This window comes from Mercurialis annua, linkage group LG6 (assembly GCF_937616625.2).
Source record: "Mercurialis annua linkage group LG6, ddMerAnnu1.2, whole genome shotgun sequence".
Lineage (NCBI taxonomy): Eukaryota > Viridiplantae > Streptophyta > Magnoliopsida > Malpighiales > Euphorbiaceae > Mercurialis > Mercurialis annua.
The window spans coordinates 9,770,411-9,788,454 of NC_065575.1; the positions used below are offsets into that span (position 1 = coordinate 9,770,411).

At 33.8% G+C, this 18,044-nt stretch overlaps 1 protein-coding gene and 1 non-coding gene across 2 annotated transcripts; one reads left to right on the forward strand and one right to left on the reverse strand.

Moving 5' to 3' along the window:
• Nucleotides 1–1,661: 1,661 nt before the first annotated feature.
• LOC126654199 (small nucleolar RNA R71) lies at nucleotides 1,662–1,768 on the reverse strand. The gene has a single exon (XR_007632455.1). It is a non-coding gene; the product is annotated as a small nucleolar RNA R71 (small nucleolar RNA).
• Nucleotides 1,769–1,961: 193 nt separating this feature from the next.
• Nucleotides 1,962–3,956, forward strand: LOC126687547 (uncharacterized). Its single transcript, XM_050382107.1, has 2 exons — nucleotides 1,962–2,224; nucleotides 2,567–3,956. The coding sequence occupies exons 1-2, from the start codon at nucleotides 1,962–1,964 to the stop codon at nucleotides 3,954–3,956; spliced, it is 1,653 nt and encodes a 550-aa protein (XP_050238064.1).
• The last annotated feature ends 14,088 nt before the right edge of the window (nucleotides 3,957–18,044 follow it).

Sequence of the window (18,044 nt, forward strand, 5' to 3'; positions counted from 1 at the left end):
ATTTTTCTTCTACTACAAGTCTTATTATTATTTCAAGCTTCATTATCTAGTGAATACTCTTATTTACACACAAGCTCTACTTAAGGTAATTGTCTTTTACTCATTATGAATAGCAATAGATGTTTAATGTTTGTTGATAAATTAGTAATTCTTGTTATCTTCACCATGGTTGGCTAAACCCCATGTTTGGGGGTTAATTTGAATCTTAGTTGTGTATGATTGGGTTAGGGTTTTGGGGTTGTGTTGATTGTTCTAATTAAGGAGCCTAAAGCTTGCTTAGATTAGCTACCTAAGTATTGTTCTTAAATTAATTCTCACCTTGAGAGAGGGTTTATTAGTTGGATTTGATTAATTAGAGACTTAGTTAGTAACACCATGAGAGTGGGTTAGTAATTAGGTGGCCTATGAGTTGTGAATTATTTGTTAATTGCCTCTATTTGCGTTTAGTGCTACGAGAGTAGGTTAAGCTCGTTTAGTCGCGGTTTTGTAGCTCTTTGAGGCTCGAGAGAGCGGGAGTTGCGGTCTAGAACACTCGGTCCTCGTTTAGAACCCTAAGCCCGATACCCTTGATTACATGACCTAGGAGGATTATTAGCTCCCAAACCTCTTTATCACTTGAATTTCGTTAATTATTATAGTGTTCACTCGTTTCTTTAAATTAGTAATTTGTTAATTCCTAGATTAGCATAAGTTTTTAGTAGTTGGTTGTTTGGTTCATTAAGAAAAACACTTATTCTCTTGCTAAACGAATTGAATCGCAACTAAGTTCATTCTCATCGATAATCACTCTTGAATTCACTCCTTGTGGGATCGATAACTCGGACTTAGGTCCACTCTATTACAAGTTGGGGTTTTTTCTCAACAAGTTTTTGGCGTCGTTGCCGGGGAGTGACGAGTGTTTATTGATTGATTGAAATTAGTTATTGTTCGGTCGAGTTAGCTTTATTTTCTGTTTTTATCACTTTTGATTGTTTTTGCTTCTTTCCGGATTTACGCATGGTTTGCTTGTTGTTGTTTGTGTAGGAGATCAACTATAGTGTATGCACAATACACGAAGGGCCAATCTTCCGCTAGAACCGTTTCAAGACAACCTCGGGAGATTTGAAAGAAGTGTGAGAAGGGAAAATCGTATACCCGTTATCATGGAACATGGGGATGATAACTATGAGGAGGAGCATTATCACCCTCAAAATGATGGAGTGAGGCAACATCCACCTCCTCCACTCGTTGAGAGGAATCGGCAAGAGCAACAAGGGGACAATCACCCTCAAGTTCAAGGCCATCAAGCACAAAGACAAACTTTGGGGGATTTCTTCCTCCCGGATGTGGATAATGCTACCTATGGGTGTTTTGCAAGACCGGTCACCGCGGCTACTTTTGAGATCAAGCCTAGCACGATTCAACTCCTAGAGAATCGGTGCCAATTCTATGGGTTACCAAGTGAAGATCCGAATGAACACATAGCCAAGTTCTTGGGAGTGTTGGACACATTCAAGCTCCATAATGTCACCTCCGATCAAATCAAGCTTCGGATGTTTCCGTTCTCACTAAGAGACAAGGCTAGCTTGTGGCTTCGATCACTACCTAATGCATCAATCCACAATTGGCGGGATCTTGCTCAAGCTTTCCTTCACAAGTACTTTCCGATGGGGAGAACCGCGAAGTTGACAAAGGACATCATTGATTATTACCAATATGAGGGGGAATCTCTCTATGAAACTTGGGAGAGGTTCAAGGATCTCCAAAGGCACGTACCTCATCATCGGCTTGTAAGGGAACATGTGCTTCAAATATTCTATAATGGTTTAGGTGAGATCACAAGATCTACTATTGATTCGGCCGCGGGAGGATCTTTGATGCAAAAGACGCTTGATGAGGCTAATGAGTTGATTGAAAAATTGGCTATGGTGAGTAGCACTTGGTCCTCGGAAAGGAGAAGACCACCGGCTCAAAAGGCATTAATGACACTTGACCAATCCAAGGAGTTTGAAGCAATGAAAGCCATGAATGCCTCTTTACAAAGTCAAGTTGATGTTTTGAAGAAGCAAGTGGGTCCACGGAATGCTCCGGTTGCATATGTTCAAGTAGGTTGTGAGCATTGTGGAGATTTCAATCATGGAAGTAATGAGTGCTATGCCACGGGTCAAACTTGGAGCGAACAAGTGAATTATGTGGGAGGTCAACGCCAAGGGAATGATCCTTACTCGAACACCTATAATCCGGGGTGGAGAAACCATCCTAACTTCGGATGGAGGAATCAAGAGGGCCAAGGCAATGTGCAAGCAAATCAACAAGCGGGTCCTAGTTTCCAAGGAGGAAATAGGCCCCAACAACAAGGTCCTTATCAAGGCCCTTATCCTAACCATCAAGGGCAAGGAAACAACTATGGTGGTAGACCTCAACATCCTCCCGGATTCCAACCACAAAAGAATACGGATGAGGGAAATGTTCTTTCCAAGGTGCTAGAGAAGCTAGAGAAAATGGAGCAAAGGGAGAAGAATCAAGCTTCTACTATCCATCATTTGGAAACTCAAATTTCTCAAATGGCGATTTCGCTTCAAGGTAGACAACAAGGGGGATTGCCGTCCACTACGGAAACTAATCCTAGAGAGCATGTGAAAGCCATCAAAGTTGTGGAGCTTCGAAGCGGTAGAGTCCTTGATGTTGATCATGACAAGGATTTTGAAAAATCTAATGGCAAGAGGCCAATGATTGTGGAGGTTGAGCCTCAAGTGGTAATAGATGTTGCAATCTCTAGTCAAAAGCTACCAAGGTCTTGTGAGGAGGTGGCCATTGATATTGATGTTGAGGAACCATATGTGAGGCCACCACCACCACCACCTTTTGTGCCTAAAGTACCATTCCCAAGCCGGTTGAGAAAGGCCCCGGACAATGAAAAGTTTCATAAGTTTCTTAAAATATTCAAGAAACTTCAAATAAGCATGAGCTTAGGGGATGCCTTGCGAGAGATGCCCCAATACGCTAAGTTCTTGAAAGACATAATTATGAACAAGCGAAGTTGGGAACAAGGTGGAACAATTCCTCTAACGGAAAGTTGTAGTTCTATTATCCAAAGCAATCTACCGACCAAGCTACAAGATACAGGGAGTTTCACGATTCCTTGTTTAATTGGCACTTCTACTTCTCTTAATTGTCTTTGTGATTTAGGTGCAAGTATAAATCTAATGCCGTTGTGTCTTTTCAGGAAAATATGTGGAAACCAACCGATAAAACAAACTTCCATGATGCTCCAATTGGCCGACCATTCGCTCAAGAGACCACACGGGGTTGCGGAAGATGTGCTAGTAAAAGTGGGCAAGTTCATCTTTCCGGTGGACTTTGTTGTGCTTGACTATGCGGTCGATAAAGATTGCCCCATGATTCTTGGGCGTCCTTTTTTAAACACGGGGCGAGCATTGGTTGCAGTTAATGCGGGGAAGATAACATTGAGAATGAATGATGAGAGCATGGAGTTCGATATCAAGCATGGCAAAAGCAAGTGTGAGGAGGAGAAATGCATGAGGATTGATACTATTGAGCCCACATTGCATATGCCTATAAAGGAGGTTCTTAAGAAAGAATCCGAAATTGTGTGTGCAAAAATCAAGACAACACCTCATGATAAGCCACGCAAGGGAAAACCAAGACGTTGGGCATCATGGAAGTTGAAGCTCAACGGGATAGCAACCGCAAGCAAGAGCCAAATGTGCAAGGAAGTTGCCACTCTTGGCGACTACGTCCAAGTTCAAACTTCTCAAGCGCATTCACATGCGGGGAAGTTGATTTCTAAGTGGAGCGGACCGTTTAAAACACGGCGCAAATTGGATGATGATATGATTGAGTTGGAGGGGGCCAATGGAGATGTTTTTAAGGTTCTTGGAGAATGGTGCAAACCATATCCTAGAGTGTTGATCGATGAAAGTCGCGAGCAAGTCGCTCTTTTTGATCCTCCATGATTTTGAGTATTGCTAGTCGAGCTTACGACTCTAAACAAGCGCGCTTGGGAGGCATTCCCAAGAGGTTCGATTTTATTGCTTTCTTTATTTTTCGCTTGATTAACATTATTTGCTTTTCATTTTATTTTCTTGTTGTTCAAGATGACACGTGGTGTGTTCAGTTTTTGGTTGTGTAGGAGTTCGGCGAAGGAAATGGAAGGAAAAATCAAGTTTCCCCAAGAAAGGAGAAACAAAGACTTCTGTTTCCCCTTGTCTCGAATCGAGACAGGCTACTTAGGAAGCTATCTCGATTCGAGACATATAAGGCAGAAATCTCTGCTTCTCTTAATTAGGTGTCTCGAATCGAGACACCTCATTTAAAAGGGTGTCTCGATTCGAGACAAGCTCTTTAAAAAGGGGGGATTCGAAATTTTCTCATTGATCTTTAAATTATCACTTGGATTGATGATGTGGCGCGATCTAGGACTTTTACAAGACGCATATTAGCCCTTCAACTCCTTCACCCGAGCCACCCGAGTTTGATTGAACTCTAAGATTTGCTTTCTTCAACTCTAACTCATGCAATTTTCCGTTTATATTTCATTGCAATGTGGACATAGCATTGAAATAGTGTGAGGAGGGGGTGAAAAGTGAATGTGTTTGAGTTTCATTTGTATTATCTTTATTGCTTTCTTGTGTTAGGATTGTTTAGTTTATTTTCTTGCAAGCGTCGCTATTATGATAGTGTGTAGATTGTAGTGTTGCCTAGCACTAATCTCTTGTCTTGAAATCATGTTTATGGAAATGAGAATTTATGCAATTTTCGAAAATTTGTCAAAAATTAGTATCTCCCGGTTTATGAATGTCTAAATGCTTTTGTCTAGTTTAAGCAATTCATGGTTGATGCTTGCTTAATGAAATGCAATGGAATTGGACATGTTTAGTTGGCATTAGGACGAGTCTATTAATTGTGTGATTTTTGGGCATGACCGAGGCACTTGATGCGGATTCATGATGTGTGACCTTGATTGGAACATTGTTGTGTCGCTTTGAATATGAACATACATTGGCATGAATTCATCTGATTTAAGCATTTGAGCACAACACCACTTTGTATGTGAGCACTTTTGAGCCTAATAGATTATTGTGAGTGTCTTTTTGCCGAGAATTCCTAGAATTTGCTCGGTGTCCATTCAAAATTGCAATGTTGAGTAATTGATGATTAGATGAATATGGCATTAGGAGTAACCATTGTTTTAGATCCCACTTTAAAAGCCTACCATTGTACCTCTAGAAACACAAGCTTGAGCCTAAAACTTTGTTTTTGTTGATATCACCATTGTCACCTAAGCAATCCTATTCTCCATTTCCGCTTGAAAACACCCAAAACTTGACTTGGAAAACTAGTGTGAGGAGGTTAATATAGAAGCTTGACGAAACAAGATAGATTGAACTCGAGTTTAAAAGCCGAAAGTCTATGCCTAAGAAGAAAAGAGAAAACAAAACAAAGAAAGAATAAATAAAGTTTATGAAAAAAAAAAAAAAAAGATAGAAAAGCAAGAAGAGAAAAGAAATAAGGGCATTAGAGGACAATAAGAGTTCAAATGTGCCAAAATTCCAAGCTAACCTAAGGCCGATGATAGAGTATCACCTAGTTTCAAGTCAAGTTTTTAGCCTACATATCAACTTAAACCGTCCCCGAACCTTGGCCACGTTACAACCCTTACAAGTCCATATGATAATTATCAATTACCGAGCTAGTAGTGGAGTCTAGGACTATGAGCAAACCTATGGGAATTCCGTGATTGTGTGTTGCATTTCCTTACCTTAAACACTTGTGCGAAAGAGAGAAATCATGTGAGAAATAATTGTGCTCGTGTTTAACGCTCTTGGGTGATTGACATGGTGCTCATGTTCTAAGTTGACCAAAATATCGCATGTCCCTTAAATGATAGTGCTCTCGTAAGTGCCAATTGAAAGATTTATTAAACTTTTTGAATTGTTCAAAGTGCCATATTCCTCATGTCTTGGCTATTGCATTCCTCATTTGTTTGCATGATTCGTGAGTTGTTGACACTAGATGTTGCATTTGCGTGTTCATAAATTGGGAGTATAGTTGTTGCTAAGATTGTGTTCCGTAGTTGTTAAGTGAGAAATTCTTCTTACTTGAGGACAAGCAAGAGCTTAGTGTGAGGAGGTTTGATAGGAGTGGAATACTCCTATCGGTTCGAGTCTTTTTAGCATCGCTTCGAACGTTTTATATGCGTTTTTAAAGCAATTGTATGCCTTATTACGTGTATGTGCAATTTCAGGTAATCGGAGCGATTATGAAGGTTTTTGATCAATAAAGGGCGAAGTATCAAAGAAATCTAGAAGACGGAAGCTAGGACGCAAGATGGAAAGAGACCCAAGGTTTACCAAGGTCTCTATCGAGACAAAGGTTTTCAAATCGAGAAGCCACCTTTTAGGCAGGTCTCGATCGAGAAGGCTCCTGTTCTAAGCTTCTCGATCGAGACCAGGGTCTCCAATAGAAGCCGAGAGCTACCTAAAAATAGGGTCTCGATCGAGAAGCATCCTTACAAAGGCTTCTCGATCGAGACATGAAGGAAACCTGGAGTAAAATCTTTTTGGGTCAGTGTGCTAGTGGGCCCATTTTCCCCTTTTGGCCAAACCTTTGTACTAGTGGATTTGTCATTTAGCCTCTTTTGGCTTGGCTATATAAGGCCTTTTATGTTTTTAGGGTAAAACATGCTACACTTTTAGCCTCAATCCTAATATAGTACTTTTTATTTTCTTTTGTAGAGATCTACAATTGTTCTTATTGTTCTTGAGAAGTAATTTCCAGATTTTAGTTTTCTTTATGATTTTTCTTCTACTACAAGTCTTATTATTATTTCAAGCTTCATTATCTAGTGAATACTCTTATTTACACACAAGCTCTACTTAAGGTAATTGTCTTTTACTCATTATGAATAGCAATAGATGTTTAATGTTTGTTGATAAATTAGTAATTCTTGTTATCTTCACCATGGTTGGCTAAACCCCATGTTTGGGGGTTAATTTGAATCTTAGTTGTGTATGATTGGGTTAGGGTTTTGGGGTTGTGTTGATTGTTCTAATTAAGGAGCCTAAAGCTTGCTTAGATTAGCTACCTAAGTATTGTTCTTAAATTAATTCTCACCTTGAGAGAGGGTTTATTAGTTGGATTTGATTAATTAGAGACTTAGTTAGTAACACCATGAGAGTGGGTTAGTAATTAGGTGGCCTATGAGTTGTGAATTATTTGTTAATTGCCTCTATTTGCGTTTAGTGCCAAGCTTCCCGAACTACTGGTCCAGCTGCTTCTTGCCTCGCCGGATCTAAAACAATTTTAAAACATTTGACTTGTGTCAGAATCCTATTCTAAGATTAACTCTAGACTCAAGACTCGACACACTAAACTCTCATTAATCGTCGTGCTTCTCACGTATATCCCGATAAACGGTATCTAACTCGTTTACGGATCCATTACTGTTTCTAGAATTCATTTTCGTTTAACCTCGTTAGGTTAACGTCTCAAATTAATCGATAACTAGTCGACTATTAATCAATTTCAATTCTCGGTATGCGCGTACGAAATTTTCTCAAAAAACTAGGTCGATTGGCGAAAACACTGTGCGTACGCGCGTGTGCCTGTGCGGTGGCATAGGGGACTGTGCATCCGCACAGTGTGACTGTGCGTTCGCACAGTCTAGGCTGTGCGTTCGCACAGTCTAGGCTGTGCGACGCTCAGCCACGGGCTAGGCCCGGGGATCGATTCCGACGTGCTTTAAGTGCTTAAAAACGTTCCAAACACGCTCCACACACGTAATTTAGCTTCAAAACGCTATAATTCAATCCTAATATCGATTAAAACGATATAATCGTTCCGTGGCCTAAAACTTTGAATCGATATAACTAAAAATATATCCGTTTAAACGATAAAACGTCAAGCTTACCGTGATACGCCACTGAAATACGATCGATTCGAGCTATTGAACGTCGGAAACGGACGAGAAACAGAAACCGCGCGACGAACCGTCGAGAACGAAGCGAGAGAACAAAAGAGAGAGAAAGAATGTGATGAAGCTTCTGGCAAATCCTTCAACCTTAAGTTTTATATATATATTGGCTAATTTGCACTTTGATCCTTGAAACTTTTCAAAGTTTCAATTTAGTCCAAAACCTATTCGCGTCCAAATTTTAAACGGTCTCCAATTGACTAGAAACTTTTACCATATATATTATAAATTATTTCGCGAACTTTGGCGAAATAAAATCCATCACGGGATTTATAATTTATTTTATATTAATTTCCGAAGATAAATCCTCAAATTCCGCCAATTAACTTATTAAAATTTATTCTAAATTCCCGATATAATTAAATTAAATTCTCCTTAATTTAATTTATCGGAAATCTTGACACGTGACACGACTTAATTACCTTAAAATAATTTGGGGTATTACATTGATTTTTAAAAGTTATTTATAATTAATATAAATTATTATTTGATTTTAGTGAGGAAGAATGCCTTTTTATATTATTGGTAACATTAGTATTTAATAAGAATATAAACTAAAAATGAAGGATTATTTTAAAAAAAATTCCAAGTGAAAATAGATCAATTTAATACTTTGGGGTACAATTGAAACATAAAAACCTAAATTAAGGTAAAATTAAAAAAAATTCTACATTAGAGTGCAATTGCAAAAGGGGCTAAAGGTAGGGGTTTTGAGTGATTAATTTTTTTTTTATTTTTTTTATTGTGACATTTTTTAAATATAAAAGGCATATTTGGACCGTTTCGTACATAAAATGTATATATAAACCACATTTCCAAACATTGAGAGCATATTTAAACCACCTCAAGTTCAATAAGCCACATCTAATTCCACCTAATAAGAATTGACAATTTTTCAATGGTAATAGAGGATGGGAGTTACTTGCACTATTTTTTAAACGTTAAGTGTGTTTTAGCATATTTCCAAACATAAAGGGTCAACTTGATCCTTTCACCAAACATAAAGAGCATCATTTAGTTATTTCTCCTTTATTTTATACTTAAGGGATAATGACAAAATACTTAAAATAACAAAAATATTTGCAAATATAGGGCCTATTTGGTTCAACTGTTTCTTGTAGCTGATGGCTGTTAGCTGTTGCTGATAGCTGATAGACCATAAATATTTGGTGAGATTTAATTAGCTGTAGCTGTTTATATATAAAATGACCGTAAAAGGTATAATTTTTATTTTTATTTATTAAATTATGGATATATTATTTAATAAAAATATTAATAATTTTTTTTATAAGAAGAAATATTTAATTTAAACTTATTTAGATATTTTTTTGATAAATTTATAATAAATTTTTCAAAAAGTTATTAAACTATAGTTGTTTTAATATAAATAAAATAATTTTATGTAATTTACAAATGATTAGAGTATTTAAAAATAATTTAAATTATTTTATATATTAAAAAACGATATATCCTATTAGGGGTAATTTTGTCTATATAATTTTATATATTGAAACAGCCATCAACCATTGGCAAAAAAATTCAAAATGGAGCTTTTCAAATAGCAGCTGTTGGAGGTTCAAAAAGCTCTAAAAACATTTAAAAACATTCTCACCAAACACTTTAGTGGAACTTTTTAAAAAGTAAAAGCTAAAAGCTCCTACAACTATAACTCTAAAATCATGTCCCGACGTGTTTCGGAATTTATTATTTTACTCCATACTTTGATTTTTTACCCTATATCTCGTTCCAGCATGTTCTTGAAAAAAAATAACGATTTAAAATAATTTTAAACGGTTTCTAAAGTATAGTTTCACAATAATTTCTAAACACGGTTTACAAAAGAATTTCAAATGGTTTCAAACAGTTTTTAAAAATACAATTTGCAACTTTTTTTCAAAAACAGTTTCCAATCGTTTTAAAAAAATTTGACTTATTATTTATTAGTTTACAAAAATATACTTGACATATTTCCAAAAATTTGGAGGGTCTCGTATAAATATAAGCTCCTTTAAAAATATAAATAATTTAAAACTTTTTAAAAATATATTTTATTGACCTTTTTAGTGATAGGTGTTAAAGTTTTTATTTTAAAAGGGCCTAATTGCACCAAAAATCACAAACTTTTGCATTTTTTGATATTTAACGTAATCTTTTCTCTTGACATATTTAATATAATCTTTCATTTTTTTTTTTGCATATTTAACATCGGATATATTTCAAAAATAATGTCGTTTTACATCCAAAACGGTCCCGATGTAAAAGATGCAAAAAATTGAAAGATTATGTTAAATATGTCAAAAACAATTATGTTAAATATGAAAAAAATAAAAGATTATGTTACATGCCAAAAAAATTATGTTAAATACTAAAAGAACGTAAAATTTGGTTATCTTTTATGCAGTTAAGCCTTTTTAAAATAACATAGATTTTAATAATTAGAGCACTGAAAATCAAATGGCCTCATATCTATATTAGTTTTTTTTTTAAATTAAGTCTTTTAAAATATCTGTTTCTTGAGTAATAGATGTTGTCATATCTATTTTAAAAATTAAATGTCCTTAGTAATATTTATGTAGTTTTTGACTTATACCAATAAAAATAATAAATAATTTTTAGGCTTAAATGCACAAAAAATCACCAACTTTCGCGTGTTTTTGATATTTAACATGAACTTTTAATTTTGGCATACAAATACATGAACTTCAAAAAGTTTGTAATAATGACACTGACACCGTTTTGAGTGTAAAACGACGCCGTTCTGAATGTAAAACAGCACCGTTTTGTATATAAAACGACACCGTTTTGAATAAAAAAATACAAACGTGGTACATAATTGTAAAATTGGAAAGTTCATGTTAAATATGTCATAATTAAAAGTTCGTGCTAAATACCAAAAACACGCAAAGATTAATGATTTTATATATATTTTAAGCCTAATTTTTATAATGTTTTTTTATCTTTTAGAGCCTAACCTATACTATTAATCTTTAATAAAAAAAAAAAAAGAAATTGTACTCCATATGTTTTTTTTACCTTATTTCTGTAAAAAAATATTTTTCCAATTTTGTTTTGGTAAACGTACGCTTCTTGAAAAATTTACCAATCTGCCAATAATTTATCAAAAATGTACTTAAAGAAAACAAAAAATGTATTTTTATAAAAAAAGAGAGCATATTTTGTAAACATTCGAAAAATAAGTATTTTATTTAAAAAAAATACAAAAAAATGTTCCAAATAACAGTTGTTAAAAATAATAGATTCAAAAAATAGCGTCCACAATTTCTAAACAATTTTGTTCAGTAGTTTTCAAAACCTTGCTAAAAAATAATTTCAAACGGTTTTAAACATTTTCAGACAGTTTCTAAAAAATAGTCACTGATAGAAACCGAATTCCAAGATAACTATAGTTGAATCGAGTTTCATTGGATAGATCCTCTGGGGGAACCCCAGTTCTCACCCGAAAGGCGAGAACCTGCTAATATTAGCGTCCGAGTCTATGAGACTCACCGAGTTTGAAGATAAGAATCAAAAAATAGCGTCCACAATTTCTAAACAATTTTGTTCAGTAGTTTTCAAAACCTTGCTAAAAAATAATTTCAAACGGTTTTAAACATTTTCAGACAGTTTCTAAAAAATAGTCACTGATAGAAACCGAATTCCAAGATAACTATAGTTGAATCGAGTTTCATTGGATAGATCCTCTGGGGGAACTCCAGTTCTCACCCGAAAGGCGAGAACCTGCTAATATTAGCGTCCGAGTCTATGAGACTCACCGAGTTTGAAGATAAGAAGGGAGATTCGTTCGAATCCTAAAAGGACCTACATCCCCAAGGACTCAGAGGAAACGCGTCGCCGAAAGGATTCGCAAAAAGCCCAAATATATAAGGAATCGTCATTAAAAGAGCAAATATATGGAATTTCTTTCCTATTCAGATACAAATTCCAATTTAGGAAAATAGGCTGATTCAGGAAGATATTCCTGAATAAGACTTCCTCTTGAATAAGGAATTTCTTTCCTATTAAAGTTCAATTCCTACTAAATAGAAATCACTCTCTTATTTGCAGTCTACTAGATATTCTCTTAACTACTATATAAAGAGTTTGAGGTATGCCTAAAAACAGAATGACATTTATATATATAAAACGCTCCTCAAAGCTCTGACTTTAGCATCGGAGAGTTAATCGGACAACCACCATCTGGTTAGCTTCTACCATGTTTTGCAGGTTTACTCACCAAATCCGAAGGCGGACTCCATCAGTTATGAACGATTTCAAACAGTTTCACAGGTCAAATAAATTTTCTGAGTATAAAATCATAAAAAAATGGTGAATACATCCATATGTTATTATTTTAAACAAATACCGAAAGAGTATCAATATTTTAAAAACCGAAGAGGTAGTTGAATCAATGAGATCACCGATTTTTGATTCAACCACCGGTTCAATTGGGATCAACATTCGAACTCGATCCAGCATAGTTCAACCGAATTTCCGGTTTCTAGTACAGTAAATGAGACATGACAGTTGGACGATTCTTGATTTAACCGGTCGGTCATGTTAGGTTTTTTAATCACTATCTACCATTATAATTTTGATAATCAAAAGTGTATCACAATTCTTATATATAATTCAAGTTGGTGGTGTTACAAATATTTGAATTGGAAAGCTAATACTTATCACACTTTTGGTAGACAAGTATGATTGAACTGTACATGATGCAATCTTATATAAAAATATTTGAAAAACTCATATAGCTATTGTAATTTTTGAAATAATTTAATCTTAATGGATCCTCAACAAATCACTTTGAGTGTAATGATAGTATGTAAAAGAACATAGCACTGGTAATCTTCCATTCCATAATAATAGTATAAAATTTATAATGGAATCTTAGCTAGGATATATAGTAGTCCAATTGGTTTCTTGTAAACTAGATAGGTCGCAATGATATTTAATAGAAAGGTGAATGACTTTATTTCCCATCACCATCTTTAATTTTTGTGTTTTTTTTTCCTATGAAAAAGAGACACCTTTATATAATTAATGCCTAAACAAGGAATTCCAAGAAAAGAACTAGTTCTCAAAATTTTCTAAAAATTGAATATTTTGAATTTAAAGAAATAAAATACCAAATTAAGCTACGAAGACAAGAGAAATAATTGTCCTAGCTAGAAGAAACTGAATTATTTCTCTTGAAATGGAAGACGGTTCATCCCCTAACATACGCGAATCCAAATGAATATTGCTAAGACTAAAAGACCAAAATAATGGACGTGTATATAACATAACAAAAAGGGATTTATTTTGAGCCATAAATTGAGCATTAGATTGGATGGGTTTGATTTTTTAGGGCAAAATAGGAGTGATTATCGATCGGTTCAGTATTCTCACATTTAATCATTTGGTTAAATAAAAATTTCATAGATTAAATCGAATTTGTTTTTGTTCGATTGATCTGTTTAGAACCAATAGATTATCTAATTAATATTTATTTTGCACATTAATACACCTTTAATTCTATGTCATTGGTAAACATATGTAGTATATGGTTTGAATCTCTGGACTGAAAATTTGATTGTTTTCTATTAGGTCTAGTGGCAAATTAAATTCAAACCTTGCGAGTTGTTTTAATCTCATTTAAAATTTACTTTTTTATAATAATACTAATTTTAACATTTCGTTGCAATGTCAAAAAAAATCACGAATTTTACATGTTTTCTCATTTTAATCACGCAGTTTAAATTTTTTCATTTTCATACATGAACTATAATTTTTTCTCAAATTCATACATGGTGTTGAGGTGACTCTCATTTATTGGTGTAAAATAACCTCAATCTCAGCGAATTACACCAATGGAAACGTGACATCTCAGCACCATACATGAATTTGAGAAAAAGTGGTAGTTCGTGCATGAAAATGAGAAAATTTAAATTGCGTGATTAAAATGAGAAAACGTGTAAAGTTGCTGAATTTTTATGACATTACCCTTTAAATTAATTTATTGATAATTAATTTAATTTTTATTACATTATTTTTGATTGTTTTAATATTAGAAGTTAAATTCTGAAAAATGGATTTTGCTCATTACGGAGTTAAATTTATAAATTTAACTAAAAATTAAAACAATTAAATTGATTAGGAAAACATTGGCTAAAATTGCAATAAAATGTTAAAAATAGACTATTATTATAAATGTTAATTTTTTTTCATAAAATTACAATAACCATAAAAAATTAAATTTATTTGTGGTAATTTCCTGAGATACATGTTTTGATAATTTATTTACACTTTTACCTGCCAAGTTTTGATTTTTCCTTTTTACCTTTTTTTTATTTACGAAAAATACCTTTTTATTTTTTTAATTTCAAAAATACCTTTTTTCAGTTTTCAATTTCGGTTTTTGGTTTTTTCGGTTCAGTCGACTAGACCGACCGAACCGACCGACAGTTTTTTTATAGTGTAAGATTATTATATATATAGTGTATATATAGTGCTAAATTTTATTTTTTATAGATTTTTTTTATAATTTTTTTTATTATACTGTAACAGTAGTGTATATATAGTGGTTTTATGGTGTTTATATAGTGTAAGATTAGTGTATATATAGTGTAAGATTAGTGTATATATAGTGTATAAGTAGTGTATATTGTATACGTAGTGTATATAGTGTATTTTTAGTGTTTTTGTGGCATTTTGTAGTGTTTTTTGTGGTTTACACCATGAAACACTACAAATACACTATAAACACTGCAAATACACCATAAACACTGTAAATGCACCATAAATATACTAAAAACAGCAGAAATACACTATATATACACCAAAAATACACTAAACGTAAATATATTATAAAATTATTACAAATGCACAAAAGATCAATTTTTTCTTTACAAAATCAGTAGCAATAAACAAATTTATGAATAAGAGAAGATAAAATAAATAATTATATAAATAATAGAATAATTTTATAAACAAAAACTTATAGATCTACAATAATTTATTTACAGAATATTTAAATCATTACAAGAAACCTAAAAAATTACACAAATCTAAAAACGAGTTGAGAAATCCATTGCGCGAACGGAAGAGACGAACGGATTGGTGCGAACGGAAAAATGACCGGAAACGACGAGAAATCCATCGGAAGTAGACGAACGGAAGCGCGACCGGAAAGACGAATGAAAAAGACGAACGGAAAAGTAATCGGAGGAGATAAACTGAAAATCAAATGAAAAAGAAGAATAAAAGAAGAGAGAATTTTGAGAGAAGAGAGAAGAGAGAAAAGAGAAGAGAGAGAAAAAAATGTGACTATGTAAAAATTTAACCTAAAATGAGATAAGACTTCTTTATATAATGAGTATTTTTTATAAATAAGTTAGCTTATTAGGTAACGTGGGATAAGAGAAAAAGATGGATTAAAATGATGTAATACTTTACTAAAAACAGGTATTTGGAAAATATAATTTCAATTTGTTTTATGATTAAGCCTTTTTATTACTATTTTTAATAAAACAATAAAGAAGTGCCTAGCTGTAGGGATTCAAACCCTCAACTTTATAAACTCTATACAAAGTGTAGCTTTTAATTTAGTGGTAAGCATTTAATTTAACCATTAGTATCAGAAGCGAAGTCATGAGTTTGATTTACAACGGAAGTAATTGTGCAAGGGAAAGTTGTTGGCAAGGTAAGTGGCGAAAATTGTCCGGTAACAAAGGGAAAATTAGGTCAAATCATAATCGAAAACTTTAGTGCTTGGAATGTATATAGTTAAGTAAGAAGATTTGTGACTTGACTAAGGCTTTACGCCGCGAAAAATAAATTAAGAAAGGAATAGAATATAAATCTAGTTTATCGAATATTATCGAATCGATGCATCGTGCATGATTCCGTCTTCTATAACTTTTCATTGATTCAAAAAATGTCAAAACTAGATTAAAACATGAGAAATTTATTTGCCATAAAAATAAAAAATATGCTCCATATAATCTTCTTTATGTATTGATGTTATCTCGCCTAGTTAGGAACGAATACAACTATGATACCAACCGACGCATCTTTTGATTAATTAAAATTATAACACTTTGTCTCTAGTTTTTAAATTTTGGCATTCATTTGAATCGACGAATTTTTGTTTTCCTCGTAACTTTGATTCAACTAAAAGACCGCGACTTGACAATCGTGCACGATTCAACAGTTTGACGATATTTATCGCTTTGTTCAAAGCCATAACTTTTGACCTAGTGGCAAGCGCTTGATCCAACATATTCGATTAGTATAGTTTTGCGCTAAGAACCGAACCCGCACCATTCACGAACATAAAAATGAAAGCACTTATAATAAGAGGTGTAGTACAAGAAGAGAGACTTTAGGGTTTAGGTTATGCTCTCATCATCCACGCACTTGTGATGAAATGGGAGCAATAAATTGATAATCTTGTTTATAGTTGATAGTTATCATGATGTAGCTAGTTTGAAAGCAACCCAAGAACAACTCACAACTCACAACTCACAACACATATAATGTGGTCCTCTCTGAAATTGTATATGCCCAGTCTAAAAAGAGCAGTCAGTCTCATCAGCTAGCTAGAGACAGTGGATCCAAGAGAGAGAGAGAAATTTTAACAAAAGAAAAGAAAAACTTGTTGTTTGGATAAGTGGAGATAACGGCATGTATAAATGGAAATTCAATTTATATATTTGCAATGTAACTTATATATATATATATATGAAAAGTGATATTGAAGATGGCATTTTTTCATCAATTGTATGTGGACATGCAGTAGCATTGCCATTTATAAACAAGCTTAACTATAAGTAGAGCTTATTGAAACTATGGCATATAGTGATTGGGTAGGGTTTTCGGAAATTATGGTCTTTTACATCACATGTGCATCGTACAACCTCCCAACTCCACTGCCACCAATTCCTATCTTCACACTTTTCTTTTTCTTTTTTCTCGGTTCCTATGTAAGTGAAATCAAACCAAAGCCCTTTTTTGAGCAGTTCCTAGCCGGTTCTAAAAAGGGTTGTAAAAAACCCGAGTTACTTACGAGCAGTTCGATATTCAACTCGATAAAAGCACGTTCGATTCATTTGTTCACAAACAATTCGTATATAAACTTGTTTAATAGTTTGTCAACAAATTCGTATATGAGCTAGATTAAAAGTCTATGGACTGACTTTTATAGAAGTCGATAATAAAGAGTACGCGAACTATAGCTTGTATATGGAATCGATTATTTATTCACGAACTAGCTCCTAATTAAGTTAAATATAAAAAATATTTTTCTAAAAACTATTTAGTTTTTTATCAGTGCGTGTTCGTTCGTTTAGGTCGGGTTTGTGTTCAACTCATATTTATTCTATTAGCTGCTAAACTAGCGAACTCGTTTTTGTTTGTTTTGCTGTTAAACGAGGCGAACTCGCATTTTTCATTTAAGTACTAAACGAGTTTGGTTCGAGATTAGCTCGTTTATCAATTGAAGGATACACACAAGTTAAACACAAACCAAACATGGATACTATAAATTTCAAATGAACCAAACATGAGCACTTCTTATAAAACTCGAACGAACATGAACCAAATACGAGCATCTTGTTCATGTAATTAATGAGCTAAACATGAATATTTTAAAGCTCGACTCAGTTCGTTCATTTACAGTCATAATTATAAACAAGTAATTCTCGAGGATTTCACAAAATAAAATTAAAATTAAACTCGGAACGGGTGGTTTACAGTTCTACATAATGCGCAACCTGCCCAAAATAGGTTCGACCCTCAATTTTTCGCCTGATTTGAGATGTTTTTAAACTCGACCGATTCTGAATCGTAGTCGGTCCGGTTCGGAACCCAAACCTAAAAATGGACGGGGCTATCTATATGTGTGTAATATATAGTATCTATTGAAGTAGTATTATTTTTGTATATAATTTGAGTGAAATGTAAAGCTTTGGCAGCAGAGAAAAAGAAGGATAAATAGGAAAGCCATTTATAAAGGTCCAAAAGAAAAGGTAAGCACGCATGGGTTACAACTTACACTTACACAACAACATTAATTCTCTCTCTTTCA

Excerpts from the sequence above, each read along its gene's own strand:
- LOC126687547 (XM_050382107.1), top strand. The coding sequence starts at position 1,962 with ATGACACTTGACCAATCCAAGGAGTTTGAAGCAATGAAAGCCATGAAT. Across the intron at positions 2,225-2,566 it reads TCGAACACCTATAATCCGGG|ACAACAAGGGGGATTGCCGT; the intron begins GTGGAGAAACCA and ends GCTTCAAGGTAG.